Source organism: Alexandromys fortis, unplaced genomic scaffold (assembly GCF_014885135.2).
Source record: "Alexandromys fortis isolate MF-2015 unplaced genomic scaffold, M_Fortis_MF-2015_v1.1 scaffold_291, whole genome shotgun sequence".
In the NCBI taxonomy this organism is placed as follows: domain Eukaryota; kingdom Metazoa; phylum Chordata; class Mammalia; order Rodentia; family Cricetidae; genus Alexandromys; species Alexandromys fortis.
The window spans coordinates 38,164-61,775 of NW_026068163.1; the positions used below are offsets into that span (position 1 = coordinate 38,164).

Here is a 23,612-nt window from a genome sequence, read left to right on the forward strand (position 1 = left end):
ATCCGGTTCCTAGCCCAGCTCACAGGTACCTGTAATTCCAGCTCCAGGGGCCTCTGACACCTCTGTGGGTACCTGAACTCATTGTGGCACACAATTAGAAACAAATAATAAAGCTGTAAGAGAGCTGGACATCATGGCTCATACCTGTAACATCACTTGGAGACTGAAGCAGGAGAATTGCTTGGATCCAGGTCAATTTGGGCTATGAGGCCTGACCCTGTCTAAAAGAAAGAAAACCCCATACTAGGGGCTGGTGGTCCATAGTTCAGTGGCAGCCTTGGGTGTCATCCCTGATATTAAAAGAACTTCCCATATTATGAGGTGCTTATATTGTTTCCAAATTGAGGCTTTTCCCCAACAGCCATTAGTGTAATTTCCATAATTAAGAAGAACCCCTAAATAGCTCCACCATTAGGTGCTGAAACAAATTAGGTTTTTGAAGCACAACTGTGCTGGCTGGGGCTGTGGTAGCGAAGGCACGTCGACATAGCGCTGCAGTGTGCATGACGCAGGGTTCAGGGCAAGCTGGTGGGCATGGCTAGGCACCAGCACCAAGGGGCCCAGGCCCCCAGGGTAGGTGGGTCTCCCCCTTTATTTTATTATATTCATTTATGTTTGTATGTGCATGTGTGTGTGTGTCACGGCTTGTGGGTGGAGGTCACAGGACAGCTTGCAGGAGTCCTCTTCTATCATGTGGGTTGTGGGGATCATACTTAAGCAGCTGGACTAGGTGGCAGTTATCTACCTGTTCAGCCACCTCACTAGCCCTTTCTCCCCTTTCGACCTGGGGTTTCAGAGCCTCTTTGTTGAGGGACATTTGAAGTTTTATTGTCCCATATTGGATACATGCTGTCCCCCTCAAAGATACTGAGTCTAGGACATGCAGGTCCACATGATTGTGGCCTCTGTGCTAAAGGCAACAGGAGGGTGGAGTCACTTCCCTTGTGATGACGTGGGCCAGAGGGCTCAGGAGGAAGATTTGCATGCTTGCTTAGTGAGACACCAGCAGAATCAATGGCTGAAGGCTGGCAAACGCTTGGAATTTTCTGGAACTTGTTAGAGTCAACTGTGTATGGCTGGGCATGAGGTCCTTGCAAACATAGAAAGCTTGTTATGAGGTGAGCCTGGCCAACCATGGAGGTGGTGGTACACCCAGGATCTACTGTGGCCTCACACCTTCATGGAAAGCTGGAACCAGCATTGCTGATTGTACCGTGGTTGTTGGCAGAGCTCTGTGAGTTGGTTCGTCTGGGGATGGACAGAAATGTTGGAACATACTTGTGAGCTGGTGATCTGTCGGCCCTGGCTGCCTAAGCTGTGAGTGACATCCTGGGAGTCACAGGCCCTGAAATCAACCCTCTGGTGTATGCCTAGGCTAGGTTATAGGCACTTTTAATCATAGATCCTGAGCTGAGTCAGCTTTGCCCAGAGCACCTCAGGTCTCATCCTCAGGCAGTGTCTGGGCCTTTGTTGGAGGCCTTGACTACTTGGTGGCAGTCTGGCACCCGGAGTTACGCTCCTGTCGTCACAGGCCTGTTGCACTGCCTGTGTTTGCATACTGTGGTCTCCCTTCCCTTTGCTACCTGAAGGGTGTGCACGTAAGTAACAGCAGAAGTACCAAAGCCTGCAGCTGCCATCTGCCCCTGCCTGGTGCTGGTGGGTACTTTGTAAGCTGAGTGTTTATTGGTTTTTTGGAAGCATCCTGTCCTCTCATGTGACCCAGGCTGACTTTGAACTTCTGATCCTCCTGTGTTCCACTACACCCAGCTTTAATTTTTTTGTGTGTTTGATGTCAAGGAGTCTTAGTCCTTTCCCCACCTTAGTTTTTGAGGCAGTGTGTCTCTCACTGAACTTGGAGCTCACCTCTGTTTCATTTCAACTAGACCAGCTGGCCAGCAAAGCTGAATCTGCCTGTGTGTGTTCCTCCAAGCCTGGATTATAGGCACATTATTTCCCATGGATTCTGGGCATCTGAACTCAGGTCTCTCCTGTTTGCATTGCAAACACTTCACCCACTAAGCCATCTTGACAGCCCTTACTTATTTGTTTTTCCCTTCCTTCCTTCCTTCCTTCCTTCCTTCCTTCCTTCCTTCCTCCCTCCCTCCCTCCCTCCCTNCCCTCCCTCCCTCCCTCCTTCCTTCCTTCCTTCCTTCCTTCCTTCCTTCCTTGTCCCTATATAGTCCAGGCCAGTCTCAAACTCACCTTGTTCTGCCTCAGCCTCCATAGCACTGGGCTTTACAGGCATGGGACACCACATGTGGGTGTTCTCTACGGTCTGACTTAGTTCCTGTGAACATCATTTCACATAAATGCCAACATCTCCATGTTCTATATGAAGGAAGGCAAACAGAGTGAGGGCTTCTAGAGACATCAGAGCCTGTGCCCCTTTGTTTTGTCCCTTGGACCTTAGAAGTTTTGAAGGGTAGGAGAGTCTAGAAGCTCCAGTGTCTGTTGATATATGACGGAGCAAAGTCTCAGTTCCTGTGAAACTGGAAGGAATTTGACAGGAGCTTAGGGAGCTGGTTGTGGGAATCAGGACACTCAAGAGACTGTCAGTTCAAGGTCCTAGAGCTGGTGCAGGAGTGAGGACGCAGAAGTGTGCCCTGGCAGAGCTCTCGTGGGACAGCTGTGGGCACATCATGACGTCATTGCCTAATGTCTCCAGCTGTGTTTTAAGCTAGTGTGTATGGAATGCCTGCTTGGTGCTGGCCCTACAGCTGTGAACAGGGCATTGGTCTGCTGTCATCTGATGGGTGGGAAGACACAGGGCAGGGTTGTGTCTGTATGTGTTCCTGTTCAGTAGAGTTCTGGTTGTGTGGAGGGTGTGCAGGGTCATAAGCTCATGTGACACCGGGGGATTCTAGGCAGGCAGGCAGTCTACCACAGAGCCCCGCCCCCTGAGTCACACAAGTTGAGCATGAAGGATGTCAGTTCTCAGGAGAAGATGGAACGGAAAGAGGAGCAGAGTGTCCCTGGGGTAAACAGAAGCCAGTTGGCTGCTGAGCAAGGCACAGGTGCAGGGAGGGGCTGGGGAGACAGCCAAGGGACACTTTAGTTTTTTTATCTAGGGTTTCTTGTGGTTGGTGATAGTCCCTTAGCTGTTTGTTTTGTTTTGGTATTGGTTTTGTGTGGTATGTGTGTGCATGTGCACGCAGAGGTCAAAGGAGGACTGGGATGTCTCTTAATCATTTTCCTCCTTACTGTTAGGAGACAGGGACTTCCACTGAACCCGAAGCTTGCCATTTTGGCCAGGATAGTCCATAACTGTAGTTACAGATACACATAGCATGCCCAGCTTTTCTGTGGGTCCTGTGGGTTTAAACTTGGGTCCTTAATTTGTATAGCAAACTGTTCTTGTCCATTACCCATTTCCTGTGTGTAAGTCCCACTGAAGCTACTGCCCCTGGGTGTCCTGAAGTCCTTGTTCCTGAGCCTCGGAACATCAGAGAGGACAGTATAGTAGGTGCTGCTCTATCTCACAAATAAGGCCTGAATTGGGAACTGTGGGGCTCTTAGACAAATGTGCAGGGTCATCGTGGCTTTCTCCACAAGGATTCGGGGTGACTCATTATCACCCTGCGTCCCAGGGGCATGGCTCAGCAGTAGAACAGAGAGGAGCCAGGATGTGTGGCGTGTGCAGGTCTTACATTCTATCCCCGCATGTGAATAAAGGAAGGAAAGACTCTGAGCTGAAAGTAGTTAATCAGAAGGGGATGACTGGGTAGTGATCAGCACCCCCTTTCCCAGTGCCCCCTATTCTGGAATGTTTGCTGAAGTGGAGTAAATAGCAAAATGTCTAATTATGTCTGCTAGAGCAGAGATGGGGATCAAGAGTTAGTTCATGGTACTCTCAGGATGGTATAGAGAAGTTGTTCTCTTTGGCTGCCTAACAAGGTCCCCGATGTGTTAACTGCTGTGTCTTGTTTCCAGGTCCCCTGGAGGTGCTGGGCAATGAACTTGAGCCTGCAACCCAGAGTGGTCTGAAGTCTTCAGGAAAGCAGAAGATGGCCATGGCCCCAAGCTCGTCTCTGCCGCAGGCGTACCCTAGCCCTGTGGTAGTGGCTGTGTGGGAATGGCAGGATGGGCTTGGCACTTGGCACCCCTACAGTGCCACTGTCTGCTCCTTCATTGAGCAGCAGTTTGTCCAGCAGAAGGGCCAGCGTTTTGGACTGGGGAGCTTGGCCCACAGCATCCCCTTAGGCCAGGCTGACCCCTCACTGGCCCCTTACATCATCGACCTCCCCAGCTGGACTCAGTTCCGCCAGGATACAGGTAAGACCCGTCTGCCTCTGGCACAATGCTTGGCTTTGGGCTGGGTACCATGCTGGGTTTTAGGTTTATGGTTGTGACTGACACACCTTCCATTCCTACTCTTAACATGAATGCATCTGATAGGAGGGTACTGTAACTAATAAATAACAGCTTCTAGGGCTGGGGATGTAGCTCAGTGGTGGAGTGCTTACCTAGCACGCAAGAAGCTCTGGGTTCTAGCCCCAGCACTGCAGAGACCCAGCGTTGAGTATATGCCTGTAATTGAAGCCTTCTGGAGGTGGAAGCTGGATGGTCAGGAGTTCAAGGTCATCCTTGACTGTATAGTGAGTTCTAGGTTAGGCTAGGCTACACGGAATCTTGTCTCAAAAGAAACCAGCCTTACCTGGAAGAAATGAACCTCGTAGTAGTAACAGATGTGTTGGGAGCTCATGGGGAGGCTCTCCTGGCTCCTTCCTCCTTCTTCCTTCAGCAGGCTGGCTAACATGGGTTTAGGATACCATAGTAGTTGAGAGAGTTTTGTGGTGCTTGCCTGTAGTTCCAGTACTTGGGAGGCTATGAATGGAGGATTTATAAGAGTTTAAGACTAAACTGTCTTGAGGGGAGGACAAATAAAAAGCCTTATTGAATATGAGCCATTTTTGACAAGTAAGCTGCTAGCCTCTCTTAGCATAGAGGGTGAGCCCTTGTTCTGTGACTTGGTCCTTTGGTGCCCTTTGCCTTGTGTCCTCTATACCCTAGAGAGTAGAGTTTGCCAGCCCCTGAGTCACATAACAGTATGACCGTATACCCACAGTGTGACTGCATACCTACAGTGATGATGTTGTTATTGGGGGGGAAAGAACTGAGGCTGGGGATGTATCTCAGTAGAACACACACCTAGAATGTGTGAGGTCCCTGGGGTCCATCTTCAGCAACACAGACATGCACAGACACCACATATACACCTCAGCCACATGTATACAATAGGTGCATATACAGACATGTATAGACATATACACAGACACAAACATACTCAGAAATGATACATATACACCAGGACACACCACTGCCAAAAACATTATCACAGACAGATGCACATACACCATAGACACATACACACAGAGAGATATCCAGACATACACACATGTACAGATGTACATACACAAACACAGGTGCAGACACATAGACACACACACATGAAGATATAGATACTTAGACATATACAGACAAGCACACAGACATATATTCCCACCGTGGACTTACACACAGACAGGTGCACACATACATAGGCATGCACACATGGATGCACACACATGCCCACAGAAAGGGGTGAGGTGGTGCACACTGCAGTGTCAGCGTGTGGAGGAGCAGGAACGTTTTCATTTATGGGTCCTGATCCTTCTCCACAGGCACCATGAGGTCTGTGCGCAGGCACCTGTTCTCACAGAATTCTGCCCCAGGCCAGGGCATCGTCTGGGAGTGGCTGGGTGATGACAGATCCTGGATCGCCTATGAAGCTAGCATCTGTGACTATCTGGAGCAGCAACTAGCCCGGGGCGTCCAGGTCGTGGACTTGGCCCCACTGGGCTACAACTACACCATCAACTATGCCACCCTAACGCAAACCAACAAGACTTCCAGCTTCTGCCGGAATGTGCGACGCCAAGTGGGGCCAGTTTATCCAGTGACTTCAGTCATTGCTCCCCCAGGCCACATGGGACTCGTCTGTTCTTGCCAACAGTGCCTCCATGGTAGTGGAACTGGGCCTGTGTCGGGTCGTTACCGCCACTCCATGACCAACCTGCCCGCGTATCCTGTCCCCCAAGCACCCCACCGGACCGCCACTGTCTTTGGGGCCCACCAGGCCTTTGCCCCATATAATAAACCTTCACTGTCTGGGGCCAGGTCTGCACCCAGGCTGAACACCACCAACCCCTGGGGCGCAACACCTCCCGCTCCAGGCAGCCAGTCCTTGTTTCACTCCAGCCTCTCCCACCTGGGGCCACAGCTCCTGCCCTCAGGACCGTCCACCTCCAGTGGCGCCAGGTACCTCACAGTGGGAACTTCCCTTTTATCCATATGGAAAGCCTCTCCCTCAGCCTTGCACCTCCATGCCTGCTTGTCCCTGGTGTCTTGTCTCTTCCAAGTACACGTGTGCTGAGGCTTCTTGGCTTTCCAGTATGGCATCCCATAGAGCTTCCAAACCATGGCATGTTGACCATTGAGTCCTGATAGCCTGGGATAAGCAGGCTTTTTATTCTTTCTTGTCTTTTCTTTTTTAATTTAAATGACAGGGTTTCGTGTAGCTCAGATTGGCCTCTGAATTCCTTGTATAGGCTGCCTGATGGCGGCACAGGCCTTTAATCCAGCACTGGGGAGGCAGAGGCAGGTGAATCCCTTTGAGTTCAAGGCCAGCCTGGTCTACAAGAGCTAGTTCCAGGACAGCTAGAACTGTTACACAGGGAAACCCTGTCTCAAAAAACAAAAACAAAAACAAATTCCCTCTATAGCCCAAGATGATCTCAAACTTGTGATTCTCCTGTCTCTACTGCTCATGTGCTAGCGGATCAAACCAAGGTTTTTTTGCATACCAGGCAAACGCTTTACCAACTAAACACAGCCCCAACTCTGTTTTTCAAAACAGACTCATTCTGTAGCCCAGGCTGACCGAGAACTCTTTATGTAACTGGGGCTCGCCATGAATTTTGAACAAGCTTCTTACCTCAGCCTCAGTGTTGGGATTATAGGCCATTGCCCACTCCTCAGGAACCCTTTCTCAGCGTGGTGAGGTGCAGTAGACCTTTGCCAGGGCTTGTGCACTGCCTGAGGAGCTCTGCACCCGAGGACACTTTTGGCATTCCAGAGCTTGTGACCTCAAACTCACAGAGCTCTTCCTGACCCTGCCTCCCGAGTGCTGGGATTGGGCGCCTGCAGAGGACTCTGAATAAATGAGTACTTGCTGGCTTCTGCCAGGTGCCAGGCAGTGCAGATGTGTGTGTGTGGGGGGGGGAACAGCACCTATAACCCTGATCTCACAGTTTAGTTCAGAGGAGCCCAGGAGAGTGGAAAGGTGGAGGGTGTGGGGTATCGCTTCTGAGAAAGGTGATGACATCAGAGGCCTGACCACACCAGGAAGCGTGCTTTTATTTCTGTCTGTCTGTGGTGCTGGAGATGGAGCCCTCAGACTTCCAGATGCTGGGGTTATAGGTTCTGCCCTCATGCAAAGCTAGGTGGAATTTTGCTGGGTTTTTTTTGTTGGTTTATTTTTTTTTTTCATGTGTGTTGGTGCTTTGCCTGTATGTGTGTCTGTTCACATGCATGCCTGGTGCCAGAAGTAGTAGTCAGATGCTCTAGAACTGGAGTTACAGACAGTTGTGAGCCACCATGAGGGCGCTGGGAATTGAACCTGGGTCCTCTGGAAAAACAGCAAGTGCTTTTAACCTCTAGGCCATCTCTCCAGCCCCCAAGCCAGTCAGTATTTTTGAAAAATTCTATCATTTCCTTTTCTTTGGGTTGGTAGGTGTGCGAGTTGCCGGTGCTGCAGTACATATGGGGAGTCAGGAAATCTCGTGTGAGTTGATGCTCTCCTGCCATGTGGGGCTGGGATTGGACTCCAGTCATCTGGCTCTGGTGTTTTGTTTTTCTTTATTCTGTTTTGTTTTTAGAAAAAGTCTCCCTGTGTATTCCAGCTGGCCTGTGGTTCTTCCTCTTCCTCCTTCCTCCTCCTGTATGTTAGGCAATCACTCTACCATCCCAGCACCTCCACCAAAGAGGGTGTGGCTCAGTGGTAGAGCCCCTGCCTAGAATCCCTCAATGAGGGGCATGGCTCAGTAGTATATTACCTGCCCAGCATGGTGCCTGGGTGTCCGCCAGCACCCTAAGAAGAATAGCCCTTGTTCAGGGCACATAGAGAGGCACTGAAGCTGGCCTGCGTGTGCGGGGAGAAAGGAGGGGTCTACTCTACCAGTGATAGAGGGCCTGGATCGGTGTCTTCCAGGGTGTCTCTAGAGCTGGGGTGTGTGTGTCTGTCTCCTCTGAGAACTGGGAGTGCAGACAGGTGTCACTGAGTCCTGTCCAGGCTCTAACATGGACGAGGCTCCAGGAGGAGTGCCCCTCTCTCCAGTCACCCACTTACTGCGTGGGGTTGGTCTTGAGGGATCAGCCTCGAACACTGAAGCAGAGTTTCAGCTTTGCTGAATTTTCACAGGTTATTTTGAGGTAAATCATCCTCTTTCTGTCTTTCTTCTCCTCTTCACCTCCTCTTCCTCTTCTGCTCTTTTTCTCCCGACCCTCCCTGCTCCTTCACTGTCTTCTCCCTGTCCCAAGCAGTATCTCACTCTTTAGCCTAGCCTGGCCTAGAATTTACTGTGTAGCTCAGGCTGTCCTCGGATTCTGGCTCCTTCAGTTCATGAGTGCCGGATTATAGGTGTGAGCCTCCAAGCCCTGCTGAGGCAAACTCTTAACTGGAGACTCAGGATAGTCAGACTTTCCTCTTGGTATGGGTCTCCTGTTGGTTGGGGTCCCTTCTCTCTGTTTATAGGCCTGTAGACACTGTTAGGACTCAGGCGGGCCAGGTGTACAATGGAGGAGGTCACTGGGCCAGCTTGTTGCTGCTGGACAAATGCTGCCTGTTGCTACTTGCCGGGTGGCAGGAGCCAGGAGGAACTGGGCTAGCCTGCTGTGTTAGTTGGGCAGCCTCAGAGCAAGCAGGTATAAGCCCCTGTGCTTCCCTGTTCCCTCAGGCTTTTCAGGAGCTGGGAGGGGCTTTTTTTTTTCATTTACAGGGACCTAGCCAGTGTGAACAAGCAAGTGTTTATTCATATCTCTTTAAGTTACATGTATATATTTTGTATATGTGCGAAGGTTGGGGTGTGCTCGTGGAGGTCAGAGGACGACTGGTAGGTCCTGGGGATTGCCCTCGGGTCCGCAGGCATGGCGGCACGTCACCAGCCTCTGTCTGATTTATCCCGTGGCCTTCCGCAAGCACGGGTTTTAGACCTTGGGGCTGAACTCACCCCCTGATCTCTTCCCTAGCTGGCCCTGGACAAAGGCAAACATTTGGCCCCTCTTTCTCCCCAGGGGCTGTGGTAACAAGTCTCAAAGCTGAGGGAGGCCAGTAGCATTGGGTGAGAGTTTGCAGCACCCAGCCTGTGAGCAAGTGACTTCCCAGGCTTTTGTGGAAACTCAAACCCTTTTGGTTTTGTTCTTAAAACACGTGCAGTTTCCCGTCCCTTTTTGCTCAGTCTGGGTGAAACTGCCCGTGCCCCCCGGGAACGTGCATTCCAGACAAAGCCATGTCATTTGTACCTGAGCTTCTGGGTATAACTACATTTCCTCGGAGCTGGAGTTTCATCCCTTTAAGCAGCAAAATGTACTCTCAGGAGGGTGCTGGAAAACTTTCCAGAGTGTGTCATGCTCACGCCTGTCTCTGTAATGCAGGGCGGGACAACTTGCTTAGCGTTTTGATGAAGGGTGGTGGCGAGGCCTGGCAGCTTTGAAACATTAGCCAGGTGTGGCCAGCCTGTACCCACAGGCTTCATCTGGCTGAGGGTAGCCATGAATGTGGCCTAACACATGGTTGCAAACTTAGGTAAGACAAGAATATATGTGTACTGTGGGCATACGTGTACATGCACATGAAAGCCGGGGGTCAGCCTTGGGTGTCCTACCTCAGGACCTGTTCATCTTGTTTTTAAAAAAGATTAAAAAAAATAGGTGTATACGATATGTAGGTGTGAGTGCATGTCCGAGGAGGCCAGAAGAAGGTGTTGGATCCCCTGGGAATGGAGTTACGGATGGTTGTGAGCCACCGTGTGGGTGCTGGGAATCAAATCTGAATCCTCCTGAAGAACAGCTGGTGCTCTTAACCATCTTTCCAGCCCTTGGCTGTAGTTTTTTTATATTAATTTTGTTCGTTTATTTTATGTGTGTGCTTACCACACTGTAAGTGTAGAGCCAAGAGCAGCTCATGGGAGTTGGTTCTCTCCTTCCATCATGTGGGTGCTAAGGATCCCTTCATGTCCTCAGGTTTGGCAGCCTGGGCCTTTACCCACTGAGCCACCTCACCCTGCCCACCACCGGCCCTCCCCACTTACTGAGACAGGGTTTTGCTGTGTAGTCTGTTGCCTTGGTCTGTGTGTGTGTAGCTCAAATTGGCTTGAACTCTGGATCCTCTTGAGTCTCCCAACTGCTGGGCCTACAGCAGCCACACCCAACAGCATCTGCGTCCCTGATTCTCTTGTCCTCTTTGTGTGTTGCAGGTCCAGAATTTTTCATTATTAAATTTTATTTAACTTTTGTTTTCTTTTTTGGCTTTTTGGGACAGGGTTTCTCTGTAACAACCCTGTTGTGGAACTTGCTTTGTAGACCAGGCTGGCCTCGAACCCACAGAGATTCATCTACCTCTGCCTCTCAGGTCCTGGGATTAAAGGTGTGCGCCACCATGCCTAACTTAACTTATTTTTGAGACAGGATCTCACTGTATAGCTCTGGCTGTTCTGGGACTCACTGTGTGGTCCAGGCTTGCCTCAAATTCACAAGAGTTCTCTCTGCCTCTGCCTCCTGGGATGAAAGGCATGCACCACTATGCTCAGCTATTTTTAAATATTTTTTATTACGTTTGTGTCTGTGACGCACACATGCACAGGCATACATGTGCCATAGCACAAGCACGGGGATCAGAGGACAGATTGTGGAACCCAGTTTTCTTCTCTCACCACAGGGTCCTGGGTCAGGCCGTCAATCAGGCAGGCAGAGGGTAGGGCTCTTTACCTGCTAGGCCACCTTGCTGGCCCCTGAATTTTCCTTTGCTCCAGTGCTGCTGTGGAACTTTCAATTCAGTGAAGGCCCTGGGAACTTGTCTGTCTTCTGCTCCTGATAGACATGGGAGGGCTTGTCTTCAGATATTTATATTGGGCTTTGGATTAATTCTACCCACCACTCTGTATAAAAATGGAAGCTCTGGAGTGAGACTTGGCATGTCCACCTTGTAGTGTGTCAAGCCTCAGAGACTCTTCATTGTGTCCCGATCAGTGCTGAATGCAGCCCAGGTCCAGGGTGGAGGATGGGCGACTTGGGATTTTCTTTTGCTTCAGCCTCCTGTGTCAAGGTCTGTTAAGTAGAGTATTGAAGTCAGGATGGGGCGGTGGCTCCGTGATTAAAGCACTTGATGATTAAGTGTTGAAGATGGGGTTCAGAGCCCCAGAAAATCACACAAATGTCTGGTGGGTGTGGCAGTCTTCAGAATTCCGTCTCAGAAGGGGAGATAAGGTCCCCAGAGCAAGTGGACTGGCAAGCTCATATTGGTGGGCTCTGGGTTTGATTGAGAGGCCCTTCCTTAATGAATAAGGTAGAAGACAGTTGAGGATGGTGCCTGATATGATGTCCATGTGCCTCCACATACATGCAAAAACATGCATGCACACATGTACATACCAACACACAAACTCAGAGTCCCCTGTCTCATATTGGTGTGGAGTCCAGCTTTCTCCATTTGTGTCTCTGGTGAGGAAAGCCCTGGGAATGGGGTGGTGGCCAGGGACCACATCTCTAGAATCGTGGCTTTCTCCTTTAGACACTTTCTCTTGTTGGGAAGTTGTATGATCTCAAACTTTGATTTTTATGGTCTTCTTTTTTTTTAAAAAAAAAAGTTTATTTATTTTACATCCTAACTGTCATTTCCCCTCCCTTCTCTCCTTCCATCCCCCCCTTTGTTCCCAGCCCCCAATCCACTCCTCCTCCTTTTCTGTTTAGAAAAGGGCCAGTCTCCCATGAGTATCAACACAAGATGGCATAGCAAGTTGTAGTAAGACTAAGAACCTCCTTCTGTACTTAGGCTGGACAGAGTGACCCAATAAGAGGAGTAGGATCCCAAAAGCCAGGCAGAGTCAGAGACAGCACCCGTTCCCACTGTCAGCGTGCCATAAGAGAACTAAGCCACACAACTGTAATATATATGCAGAAGACCAAGGTCAGTTCCATGCAAGCTCCCTGGTTATCAGTTCAGACTCTGAACATCTGTGAGCCCGGGTTAGTTAATTCTGTGGGTTTTCTTGTGGTGTCCTTGACCCCACCGGCTCCTACAATCCTTTCTCCTCCTGGTATTCAGGGCTCAAGTTCATTGCTGTCTGGAGAGGTGACGGGTGAAGGGCATTTTTTTTTTAATTTTTTTATTTTTTTGGCTTTTCGAGACAGGGTTTCTCTGTGGTTTTGGAGCCTGTCCTGGAACTAGCTCTTGTAGACCAGGCTGGTCTCGAACTCACAGAGATTCACCTGCCTCTGCCTCCCGAATGCTGGGATTAAAGGTGTGCACGCCACCACCGCCCGGCTGAAGGGCATGTTTTGTATGTATGTATGTATGTATGTATGTATGTATGTATGCATGCATGCATGCATGCATGTATGGATGTATTTATTTATGTCTTTTTGAAACGGGTTCTTGCTGTGTGACCTGACTAGCTTGGAATTTACTATGTAGCTTACTCTAGTCTCAAACTTGGGGTGCTCCGCCTGCCTCTGCTTCCAAAAAGCTGGCTTTGCAGGTGCATGGCATCGTGCTCTGCTGGGTGCCCTCCCTCTCGCACAGAGTATCTGAGTAATTTACATCACACATCATCCCGTTCCCAGAGAGGAGAGGTGAGACCAGCCTGCAATGGTGGCATGCATCTGTGATCCTGGCACTTAGTTTGATATATATGAGACTATCTAAAGAAACGGGGGTGGGGGGGCACATGGTCTGGGGCTGTAGTTTAATTAGAGTCTTGCCTAGGAAGGCCTGGGTTTAATCTCCAGCAATGTAAATGGCAACCCTCCAGAGTTGGAAACTGGGTCAGGGTCATCTTCAGCTACTTAGGGAGTTCTGGACCAGCTTGGGCTGTTACCCTAGCTGAAGGGAAAAATAAGGAGAAAGGTAGAAACAGGCCCAGGGAGGGTGGAGTTTACATTGACTGACAGCAAGTCAGGTAACATCAATACCTCAGCCCAGTTCTTTGACTGTCACAGAGCCCCCTCTCGGTGCACCCCAGCCACCCTTCCTTCCTCCCTTCCTCCCTTTCTGTCTTCAGGCATACCAGAAGAGGGCACCAGATCTCATTACAGATGGCTGTGAGTCACCATGTGGGTGCTGGGAATTGAACTCAGGACCTCTGGAAGAACAGTCAGTGCTCTTAACCTCTGAGCCATTTCTCCAGCTCCCAAGCCATCCTTCTTTTTGGGTTTAGAGTAGAGGGGACAGGAAGTCCCTTCACATCAGGCTATCTTATTTGTAGAGAACATTCATGAGATTCAAATAAAACTTTCTTGCCTTTTTTTTTTCCTTTTTGTTTTTTTAAGATAGGGTTTCTCAATGTAATTCTGGTTATCTTGAAACTTACTCTGTAGCTCTGCTGTCCTAGAACTCACAGAGATCGCCTGCCTCTACCTGCTGAGTGCTGGAATTAAAGGCGCGTGCCATGACCTCCTGGCAAATAAAACCTTTCATGGCCCAGGCCAGCCAGGGAGCACTGCTGTGTTAGACCCTGTAGGAGGCCTTCCCCCAGTCCAGCTCTGGTTGGGCGTGTAGCTTCCCAGCTGGATGAGGTCACCAGCAGCCTGTAGCTTCTACCTTCCGACTTCTGTGATCTGTGGCTGTTTCTGGAGCAGGGCTGGGGCAGATGCTGGAGGCTGTACTGGGCTGGTACACACAGCACATGGAGCCTGATAGTGCCTCTCCACTGTGCCTGAGCGCCTTCCAAGTTCTGGGCTGGGCCAGTGTGAGAGATCCCACGGGAAGGTTTTGTAACCTTCACATTTCATCACCAGAATGGGCAGGGATGCATGGAAAGGCCCGGGAGGCCCCAGGAGTGGGAAGGAGGAGGCCCTGGCAGGAACTAAGGCCTTTGGCCAACTCTTCTTGAAGAACTCTGTCCTAAACCATAATGGCTTGCATGTGGTGGTACCATGTGATATCTATGGAGCCGTCTCTTCAGCCTACCCCAGCCTTCTTTTTGAAGCCCCACCACACTAGGCTATCTTATTTGTAGAGAATTCAATTGTTTGTTTTGGTTTTTGAGACAGGGTTTCTCTGGGTAGCCCTGGCTATCTTGGAACTCACTTTGAGAAGCAGGCTGTCCTCAAACTCAGAGATCCACCTGCCTCTGCCTCCTGAGTGCTGGGATTAAAGGTGCATACCACTACCAACTGGCAAATAAAACCTTTTATTGCTCAGGCCAGTCCTGGAACAGTACTCTGTTTTAAACCATGTAGGAGACCTTCCCTCAGCCCAGCTCCATTTATTTTGTATTAGGGATTGAACTCAGGGCCTCACTTCAGTTAGGCAAAGCTTTACCAATGAGCTATGTCCACAAGTCTCTTTTTTTATGTTGATGTATTTTGTGTGTACATTCATATATACACACACTTGTATGTGCTTATCCATGTACACCTGGCGGTCAGAGGGTAACTTTCGGAAGTGAGTCCTCTCCGCCATGTCAGACTTGATCTCAGGTCATTAGGCCTGTCAGCAAGTGCCTTTTCTCAGGTCCCATGTCCTCTTTGTACTTTGAAACAAGGTCTCAGTGTGTCGTCCAGGCTGGTCTTGAACTTGTGCCCCCACCTCAGTCTCCAGAATAACTGGGCTGACAGACCTGTATCACCAGGTCTGCCTGTTGTTGCTTTTTGAACATGAATGAGAACCAAATGAATAACTTCGATCATAGTCACTGTGGTAAACTCCACTCACATTTGTGGAATATGTGTTTGTATATGTGTTCATGTGTGTACATGCATGTTGAAGCCAACATGTACTGAGTGTCTTCTCATGCCACCTTTTTGAATTTACTTATTATTTTGTTTGTATTTTCGAGACAGGGTTTCTCTGTGTAGTAGCTCTGGCTGCCCCAGAACTCACTCTGTAGACCAGGCCGGCCTCAGACTCAACAGAGATCCACCTGCCTCTGCCTCCCAAGTGCTGGGATTAAAGGTGTGCGCCACCACCACCCAGCACTAATTGCTTATTTTTATTTTCATTGTCCTGGAACTTGCTATGTAGACCAAGCTTGGCCTCAGACTCAGAGATCCACCTGCCTCTGCCTTCCTCCTCCTCCTCTTTTTTTTTTTTTTTTTTTTTTTTTTTTTAAAACAGAGCCTCTCCCTGAACCTGGAGCTCAGTGATTAGCTAGACTGGCTGGCCTGCAAGCCCTGAGGATAAATCAGTTCCTCATGCTTGTATAGTAAGCTTCTACCCTTGGACCATCCCCTCAGGCTCTAGAAATTTCATTTAGTTTTATTTTGTGAGCACTGGAGTGCCACAGAGGATAAGAGCAAGGCTCTTGAGTTTGTTTCAAAAAAACCTGTTGGGTGGTGGTGGCGCACGCCTTTAATCCCAGCAGCACTCAAGAAGCAGAGGCAGGCAGATCTCTGTGAGTTTGAGGCCAGTCTGGTCTACAAGAGCTAGTTTCCAGGATAGGCTCCAAAAGCTACAGAGTAAACTCTTGTCTCAAAAAAAACAAAGCAAAAAACCCTTAAAATTTTGATTTTTGTTGCAGTGCTAAGGCTAGAACCCAGGGCCTTAAACACAAAATAAGTGTTTTACGCCCAGGACCTTTACTTACTAAAAATATCAAATCCATAAGGTTTATTTTGGGGGTTCATTTTGATAGGAATTCCACAGACATAGTACTACATCTAACTGGTTGCATAGTATGTATGTGATACTGATTTTCCCATTACTGGCAGTGATGGGCTCTACAGCCTGCTAAAGTGGCCTCCTGTTCAGGTACCCACAGAGCTTTTCCTGTCTTTGTTTCTGTGTTCCGCTGTTGAGACAGTATTAACTACATAGCCTCGGCCGGCCCCCGGCTGCCTCTGAACTCAGACCAGGCTGGCCTTAAACACCTGTCAAATCTTCTGCCTCTTGAGTGCTAGGATTATAAGCAGGTGCGAGCCAAAATGCCCAGCTGAGCGGCTTAAAATTTTTTGCATATACTTATCTAGTGTGTAGGCCACAGCCCACTGCAGGAATTGGTTCTCTGCTTCTACCCTGTGGGTTTTGGGTATTGAACTCAGAAGCCAGGCTCAGTAATAGAAAGTTCACAAATACAGTGTTGAACCATCTCATTGCCCCCACACTCTCCACACATGTGTGTGTGTATATGTATGTGTATGTATGTATGAATGAATGACTCAGTTTTTAATTGGAACACAGTATGTAAGTGACCGAATGCCTTTTAAAAGTCTATCTGAAACCTGGTTGAATGCCTTGTCTTCAGAGTTTCTGAACTGCCTGGCGAAATAGCGCACGGGCCTCCACCCACGGGCTTCTGAGAAAGTGCAGCCAAAGAACCTCCCAGGCTTGCAGATCTGCTGCTCTCAGCACGACACCATCCACTGAGTCTGCTCTCTTTTCTCCCCAAGTGCCTCCTTCCCCAGCGGTCCCTCCTCCAGCAGCCCGGGGAGTGCCCCCACCACTGTGCCCGTGCAGATGCCAAAGCCCAGCAGGGTCCAGCAGGCGCTTGCAGGTAAGTGCTCTAACAGACTATGTCCCATGAGGCTTAGTGGGGAGGGCACCCTGTGGGTCCTCAGGGAAGTCCAAAGGGCTCCTTGGGGACCAGTTCCTCTTTGGGGTGAGTGATATACTCTCCTGCCCTGGGGGGTGTCAGGATATCAGGCCTGGTGGATACTTTCCTAGTAGTTCATCCACTTGAACGGTAGTTAGAACATTTCCTTACAGGGCCCTTAAGGGAGACATGAGACCTTTTGGTCTTAGTTAGGTCTTGTGTGTGTGTTTTATGATTTATTATGTATATGTATGTGCCTGAATGTATGTATGTTTACCACCTGAGTGCAGGTTCCTGAAAAGAACAGAAGAGGGCACTGGATTCCCTAGAGCTAGAATCACAGGCAGTTATGTGCGTGCTGGGAAGCAAACCTGAATCCTCTGCAAGAACGGCAGGTGTCTTAACAGCTGAGCTGTCTCTCCAGCCCCTAGGTCTGAGCACTCTGTCTTTTGATCTGTTTTGTGAGTGTGCACGCAGGGGACCCAGAAGACTTCCTCAGGTGGTGCCCTTCGGCACAGTTCACCTCGGTTTTTATGAGTCAGTCTCTCAGTGGCCTGGGACTCTGAGGGTCTCTGGGACTCTAGGCTGCCCGACTCCCTAGCCAGCCAGCTCCATGGGTCTGACTGGGGCTGCCTCCCCAGCTCTGGAATTACAGTTGCTGGGCCTAGCTTTTTTCTGTAGGTTTTGGGCATCAAATTTAGTTCCACATACTTGGCACAGTATTTTTTTTTTTTTAACTAACTGTACCATCTTCCTAACCCTTAGAACATTTTAGAATGAACATTTATTTGTGTGGAGGAGTGGCGGAGGGCATGCCGTGGAGCGTGTACGGAGGTCAGAGAACAGCTTGTAGGAGTCATCTCTTGCCTCTGTCATGTAGTTCCAGGGATCGAACTCAAATCATGAGAGTTTGTGGGAAGCACCTTTTCCACTGAGCCATCTCCCGGCCTCCCACCTGGCTGCATCCTTTTTTTTTTTTAAACAAAATTCATGTAGCCCTGGCTGGTGGCAGCTGACCTTGGACTGATGGATCCTCCTGCCTGCACTTCTCAGGTGACAGAATTGGTCATGTACACTATGCCCCCGTATGAGATCCTAGGGGTAGAACTCAGAGCTCAGTGAATGTTTGGCAAACACCCTACCAGCGGAGCCATATCCCTATCCCTAATTAGATCTTGTTTGGTTTGAGACAGGGGTTCCATGTAGGCCTTAAACTCTTGAGCCTGATGCCTCAGCTCCCTGACGGTTGGGATTATAGTTTCTGTTTTGAGATAGGATCTCAGTATTCATCTTCTTGCCTCAGCCTCCTGAATTCTGTCTGTTTTGAAATCTTTTTCTTTTTTTATACCCAGCTTGTACTGGGGCACAGTGTACCCTTAGCTACTTTGTGATTGGTGTCCTGAGTTAGGCAAGAGCACTGGACAGGGGCGATGGCTGTGGCGTAGGCAGGTGGAGCAGTCCAGCGGTACTGGGTGTGTGGCTGTCCATTTCAGGAGAGCTGTGCGTAGAGGAAGGGTGGATGCCCTTGGCTTTTGTGGAGAGACTGCATAGGATATGAAAAGGCACCTCTGGAGTCCATGAAGCTCTCTGTAACCATGCGTGCTGGTACTTCATAACACCCTCGTTGTTGGAGCCACCAAGGTCCTTTGCCACTTGTGGAGTGTATGCAAGGAAGGCAGGCTGGAGAGAACTCAGCAGTTCAGAGCATTGGTGCTCTTGTAGAGGACCTGAGTATGGTTCCCATGCACCGTGTGCAGTTAACAGCCTTCTGTAACTGCAATTCTAGGGACCCAGTGTCTTAGTCTGACCCCTGCAGGTACCAGGCACACACATGTTACATGTATATGCATGCAGGCAAAACACTCATACACATAAATGGAAATACCTTTTTTTAAAACACTCATTTGATTCTTGGGTATACACACCAAGCAGCTCACACTGCCTCTAAATCGTTCCCAGGGCATCCTTTTGTGTGTATGTACCCAAACATAGACACAAGTAAACCCATAATTAAAAATAGACTTTTTAAATTGTATTTTTGAGGCAGAGTCTCACTATATAGCCCTGGTTGGCCTTGAACTCACAGAAATCTGCTTGCTTTTGCCTCCTTAATACTGCAGTTAAGGGTGTGCACCTTGGCAGAAAAAGACCAAAAATGTGAAGGAAGACAGAACAGTGCAGTGACTCTTGTTCATTACAGCTGCACAGGGGAAGTCAGTGTTTGTAGGGAGCCCCTGCCATTGCACCGGGTGGTTTGACGGTAGGGAAGCCATGTGCAGCCTGGCTCACACCTAGGTAAAATCCGTCTCAGCAGGGTGCGGGAGGAGGTTTGGTTTCAACCATTCGGAAGGAAGAACCTTTCAGCTTGGCATCTGGAGGGGTCATGCGAGATGGGAGAGGGCCACCCTGCCTGTCTCTTAGAGCTGTCACCAAGGCAGATATGAAGGGCGTGGCCCTTGGGTGTTCATGTTTTATCATTCCATAACTTTGAAGTGGGCACTTTTTGTTTTTGAAATAATCTCATGTAGCTTCAGACTCACTGTGTAGCTGAGAATGGCCATGAACTCCCTTTCTTCCTGCCTCCAACTCCCACATGGTGGAATTAGAGGGCTGTATCACCATGCCCACCTTATGGAGCACTGAGGATGGAACTCGGGATGTCGGGCATGCTAGGCCAGCACCCTGCCAGCTGAGCCACGTCCCCGGCCCAGAGGTCACTTCCTTTCTAGACGTCTTCATTCCGATTTAGGGTTTTTGTGTGTGTGACTGGAGTTGTAGGACTGGGCACTGTGTTGGATGGTGAAGGAATATTGAGACTTGGTTCCTGGGGGCTGAATTATCACATTAGTGTTCCAGGAGATGTCTCTGCTCCTCTGTAGACATACCACACCTCCAAGAAAGTGTATTTATTGCCCGGGGTGTAAGGCAGAAAATAGTGGGTCAACAGCATCCTTATCCTTTGGGGCTCATGTGAGGGACTACCAGCTAAAACAAGCCTGAGGGGGTTCAGAAGGCGAGGTGCAAAGGGAAGTAGAGCACCATAGAGAAGCTGAGGTGACAGGGATCTATGTGACTGTCACCCACAGGGTGTGTACAGTGGGGGACACCTGCTCGGTGCCTGCGGTCCGGGGGAAGCATGGCTGTATTAGTGACTTTCCTTGTCACTGGCTAAATACTGACAGGCGCCTCAAGTACAGCGGGCATTTATTTTGGTTTATGGTTCCAGGGGGTGCAGTCCATCTTGGTGGGAATCTCCGCAGCGGGAGTGTGAGGCAGCTGGTCACGTTACATAGAGTCAGGAGGCAGAGAGAGAGCTGAGTGATGCTGCTGCCCGTGGTTATAGTGGGCCTTCCACCGTAGTTACCCTAATCTGAATGCTCCTCTCAGACTTGGTTTGTCTATCGGGTGATTTCAGGTCATGTCAGGTTGAGAGTATTAATGTCACAAGTCCATCTGTCAACTTGACACCCAAGCAGGGTGCCGGTGGGGGCCCCATTTTAGTCCGTAGGTCATTGCAAAGTATTGGGGTTCTCTGAAGGAGAGCTAATCCATCCCTATTCATCTTTCTGCCACTTACACCCCTCGTCCCTCTGTTACACGGCCCCTTTTCCTGTGGGAACTGCCCGGGAATGTGTTTGGAATGGGGTTTTCCTTGAGGTGACCCATGCTGGTGGCTCAGTCACCAGCGGTGTGTGCTTGGTGCCTCCTAGTGAGAGGCCACCACGTGCTCCCCAGCTGCCTCCGCCATGCTGCCCAGGCTGTTGCTGGCCTCTGCTTCTGTCCCCAGTGTGGCTTGTGGCCTACCTGAGAACCGTGGCCCTGGCTGCCCCACAGCCCTTCTGCAACACCTCCGGTGCAGGTGGCGCTCTCTAGTTCTTCCTGTCCTGGAAAGGAATGGCAGGTGGGAGGATTGCCCGGCCCTGGAGGCCTGTGCAGAGAGCCAGCAAAGCTGCTGTCACGGTGGCTAAGAAGCGGGGCGTCACTCTTGGGAGGGGGTGCTTTGGAGCCAGGCTAAGACTCCGAGGACTCGGGTTTCTGTGTGGGTTGACAGTGTGGCAGGGACGAGGACCTCCAGCAAGAGAACATTCTATCCCAGGACGTCTCAGGTTACCAGGGAGAGTGCAGGAGGGGCAGCATCGGAAGAGGGCCCAAGTATGGGCAGTCCTGTGGTTTGGAGACAGTAGCCTGTCCAGTGTCAACGCTGCTGCCTGTTGCAGATTCCTTCTTAGTAGGCGAGGGTGTCCACAGCCGGGGCCCCGGGGTGGCTTCAGTGGGAGCCGCTGTCCCACCTCGGCGGTGCCACTGAGGCTGAGAAAACACCAGACAAGAACTAGGGAGGGAGAGAGGAGGGGAGCAGTAGGGTGCTTTGGTCTCACGGTTTGAGGACATGGTGGGGACAGCAGCCCCAGTTGGAAGCCAGAGAGAGATGAGTGCTTGGCATCCTCCTTCTCCTTTCCCTTCAGTCCAGGCCGCGGCACAGGGGACAGTGTTGCCCACGGTAGAGTGGTCTTCACCTCAGTTAACCCAGGTCATTTGGAGCTGTCTCCCCGTGGTCCTAGAGCCTGTGAAGCTGACATTGTCGGCCATCACCATTACTACCCACACAGTCCAGACAGGCTGGGGACAGCGGTGGACAGCACCTCGCCAGAGGCCTGCCAGGCCTAGTGGCTCCAGCACAGAGTCAAGACAAGACCCCAGGCCCTTGACGCCTGCCCTGCTGGGACTGCCCCTGTTGCCACAGCTTGGCTGCACCTGCCGCACCCCTGTCTCCTCATTCCCTGCGCCCCTTATGGGGAGATGCCACACAGAGGCCTCTGGGCTGTTGTGGTTCTGCTTTCCTAAAGTCATTGTGTCCTCCCATCCCCTCCCCGCATGCTGTGGGCGCAGGCTCGGCAGTGGCCTGTGTAGACTCCTAGGGAACTTGGGGTCAGGCCTGGATTGCTGATTCCCAGTCTTGATGGCGTTCACAGGGTCACCGCTTCACTCCCAGCAGGGTCATGGACACCGAGTGTGGAGTGCCTCCTTCTAACGTTTGTCCCCTCTGCATGTCTGATCTCGCACCCGTGTAGGCATGACGAGTGTGCTGTCAGCCATTGGACTCCCTGTGTGTCTTAGCCGCGCACCCCGGCCCACCGGCCCTCCTGCCTCCCGTCCGGCCTCTAAAGGTCACAGCTCAGTTAAGAGGCTGAGGAAAATGTCCGTGAAAGGTAGTTCCGGTTCACACACACTCTCTGGCCCTGCTCAGCTTCCTCCAATTCTTGCTGCCTGGACTCTTCTTTGCCCTCCATGGCCCCTCTACTTCCTCACCTATTCCCCCTGCCCTCATCTGCAGCAGAGGTGGCTACCGGCATTTTTCTGACTCAGTATAGGGTTACGGGCTTGTTACTGAGGACGCGTAACCGCGGTGTTGACCTGGCTGCCGATAGATCGTGGTACTGCTGTCTCTTCTGGGAGCCTCACTGACCTTGAACCTCGGTCTTGCTGCCACCTCCTAAGCATTGGTGTTATAGGCGTCCACCATGCCCAGTTCATGTAGCATTGGGTGTGGAACCCAGGGAGGGCTTCAAGCATGCTAGGCAAGCAATCTACCAACTGAGCCAAAAGCCCCAGCTCTCTGCACACACTTGTAACCTGCTTCTGTAGAGACAGATTTGTGGACAGGGCGGGCTGGCAGCTTCTCAGCACACCCAGTTTGTGATGAACACAAACACTTGGCAGTCCCTCTGGCCCTCTTGGGTGTACGTGACTCTCGTGGGATTAATTGTGGCTGACCACTTTGAGAAATGCCGGTAACTGAAGCTCAGCTCTGGAAGGCTGTGTGGGCGAGCGGGCAGCAGGATGCTTAGCTGGTTCTGAGCAGCGGTAGGCCCCGAGGTTACCTGGATGCTGGTCTGTGTAGCCGCAGGCTTCCCGGTCTCCTGTTTTTGAGTCGAGCTGCACTCAGTGCTGCCTCAGTGAGCCGTGCCTGACTCACCGGACCCCAGATCTAGGGGAGTCCTACCTGTGTGGCAGCGGCAGGACTGTTGCTCTTTTTGTCTGGTTTTCTTGCCAGTGGCCAGAGTGTGAGTGCTTTGCAGGGATTGTGAGGTGTGTGTGTGTCTGTGTAGGTGTTTAGTGAGTCACAGGGCAGGCATATATGGGATGTACGTGGTACCCTCTGCTGGTTTCTACTTGTCCACGAGCTGACAGCTGACACTTCCTGGGTCTCTGAAGTGGTAGGATTTGATCACTGCACATGAACAATAATCAAACCCCACATCCCCTGTTTCCAGCTTCTACACTAAGCCACCTCTTCCTGTGGCTGTCACCCATTTCTCTGGTCTGGAAGGGTCCTATGGTCCAGCTCTCAGATATGAATCTTTGCAGCCATAGGCTGAAGGCTGCAAGATGGCCTCAAACAGGATCCCCACTGTGACTTTAGACTGGACAGTGGGGCCCTTGGCTGGGAGCCGCTTCAGGGCTGCATTGTTCTCCCTGGTCCTTCGTCTGCCCCCTCTGTCCCGACTCCTGCTGCTTGGAGACTTCTGGGCCCTGGTGTAGGGCTCCCCCCAGCTTCACACACTCATGCACAGCCAGCCATGGTCACTTCCAGGATCACTCGGCTTCAGAGCTCAGTGGGCGTGAGCCCAGATCCTCCAGCCCCAAGGAGGGAAGGGGTGTAATGTGTTAGACAGCATTTTCAGTGCACACAGATGCTCACATTGCCCCACTCCATACCCACTAGACTCAAAACTACCCCTCTCCTGAAATCTCCGTGTGGGGTGCTGACAGTTGGGCAGGCGGACCCCTGGGATCTGCGGAGGGTGCTTTGTTCCCAGAGCTGCTCTT

At 50.7% G+C, this 23,612-nt stretch overlaps 1 protein-coding gene across 4 annotated transcripts in view; it reads left to right on the forward strand.

The window, feature by feature from the left end:
- Dtx2 (deltex E3 ubiquitin ligase 2) overlaps positions 1 to 23,612 on the forward strand; it is a 40,555-nt gene that overhangs the window by 12,386 nt on the left and 4,557 nt on the right. For 3 of the 4 annotated variants that reach the window (XM_050127897.1, XM_050127899.1, XM_050127895.1), the window contains 4 exons: positions 3,931 to 4,272; positions 5,661 to 6,297; positions 16,642 to 16,745; positions 21,854 to 21,991. In XM_050127897.1, the coding sequence (XP_049983854.1) occupies positions 4,005 to 4,272; positions 5,661 to 6,297; positions 16,642 to 16,745; positions 21,854 to 21,991 (1,147 nt within the window). In that variant the 5' untranslated portion in view covers positions 3,931 to 4,004. The remainder of the gene's footprint in view (positions 1 to 3,930; positions 4,273 to 5,660; positions 6,298 to 16,641; positions 16,746 to 21,853; positions 21,992 to 23,612) is intronic. The other variant, XM_050127896.1, reaches the window with a different exon arrangement.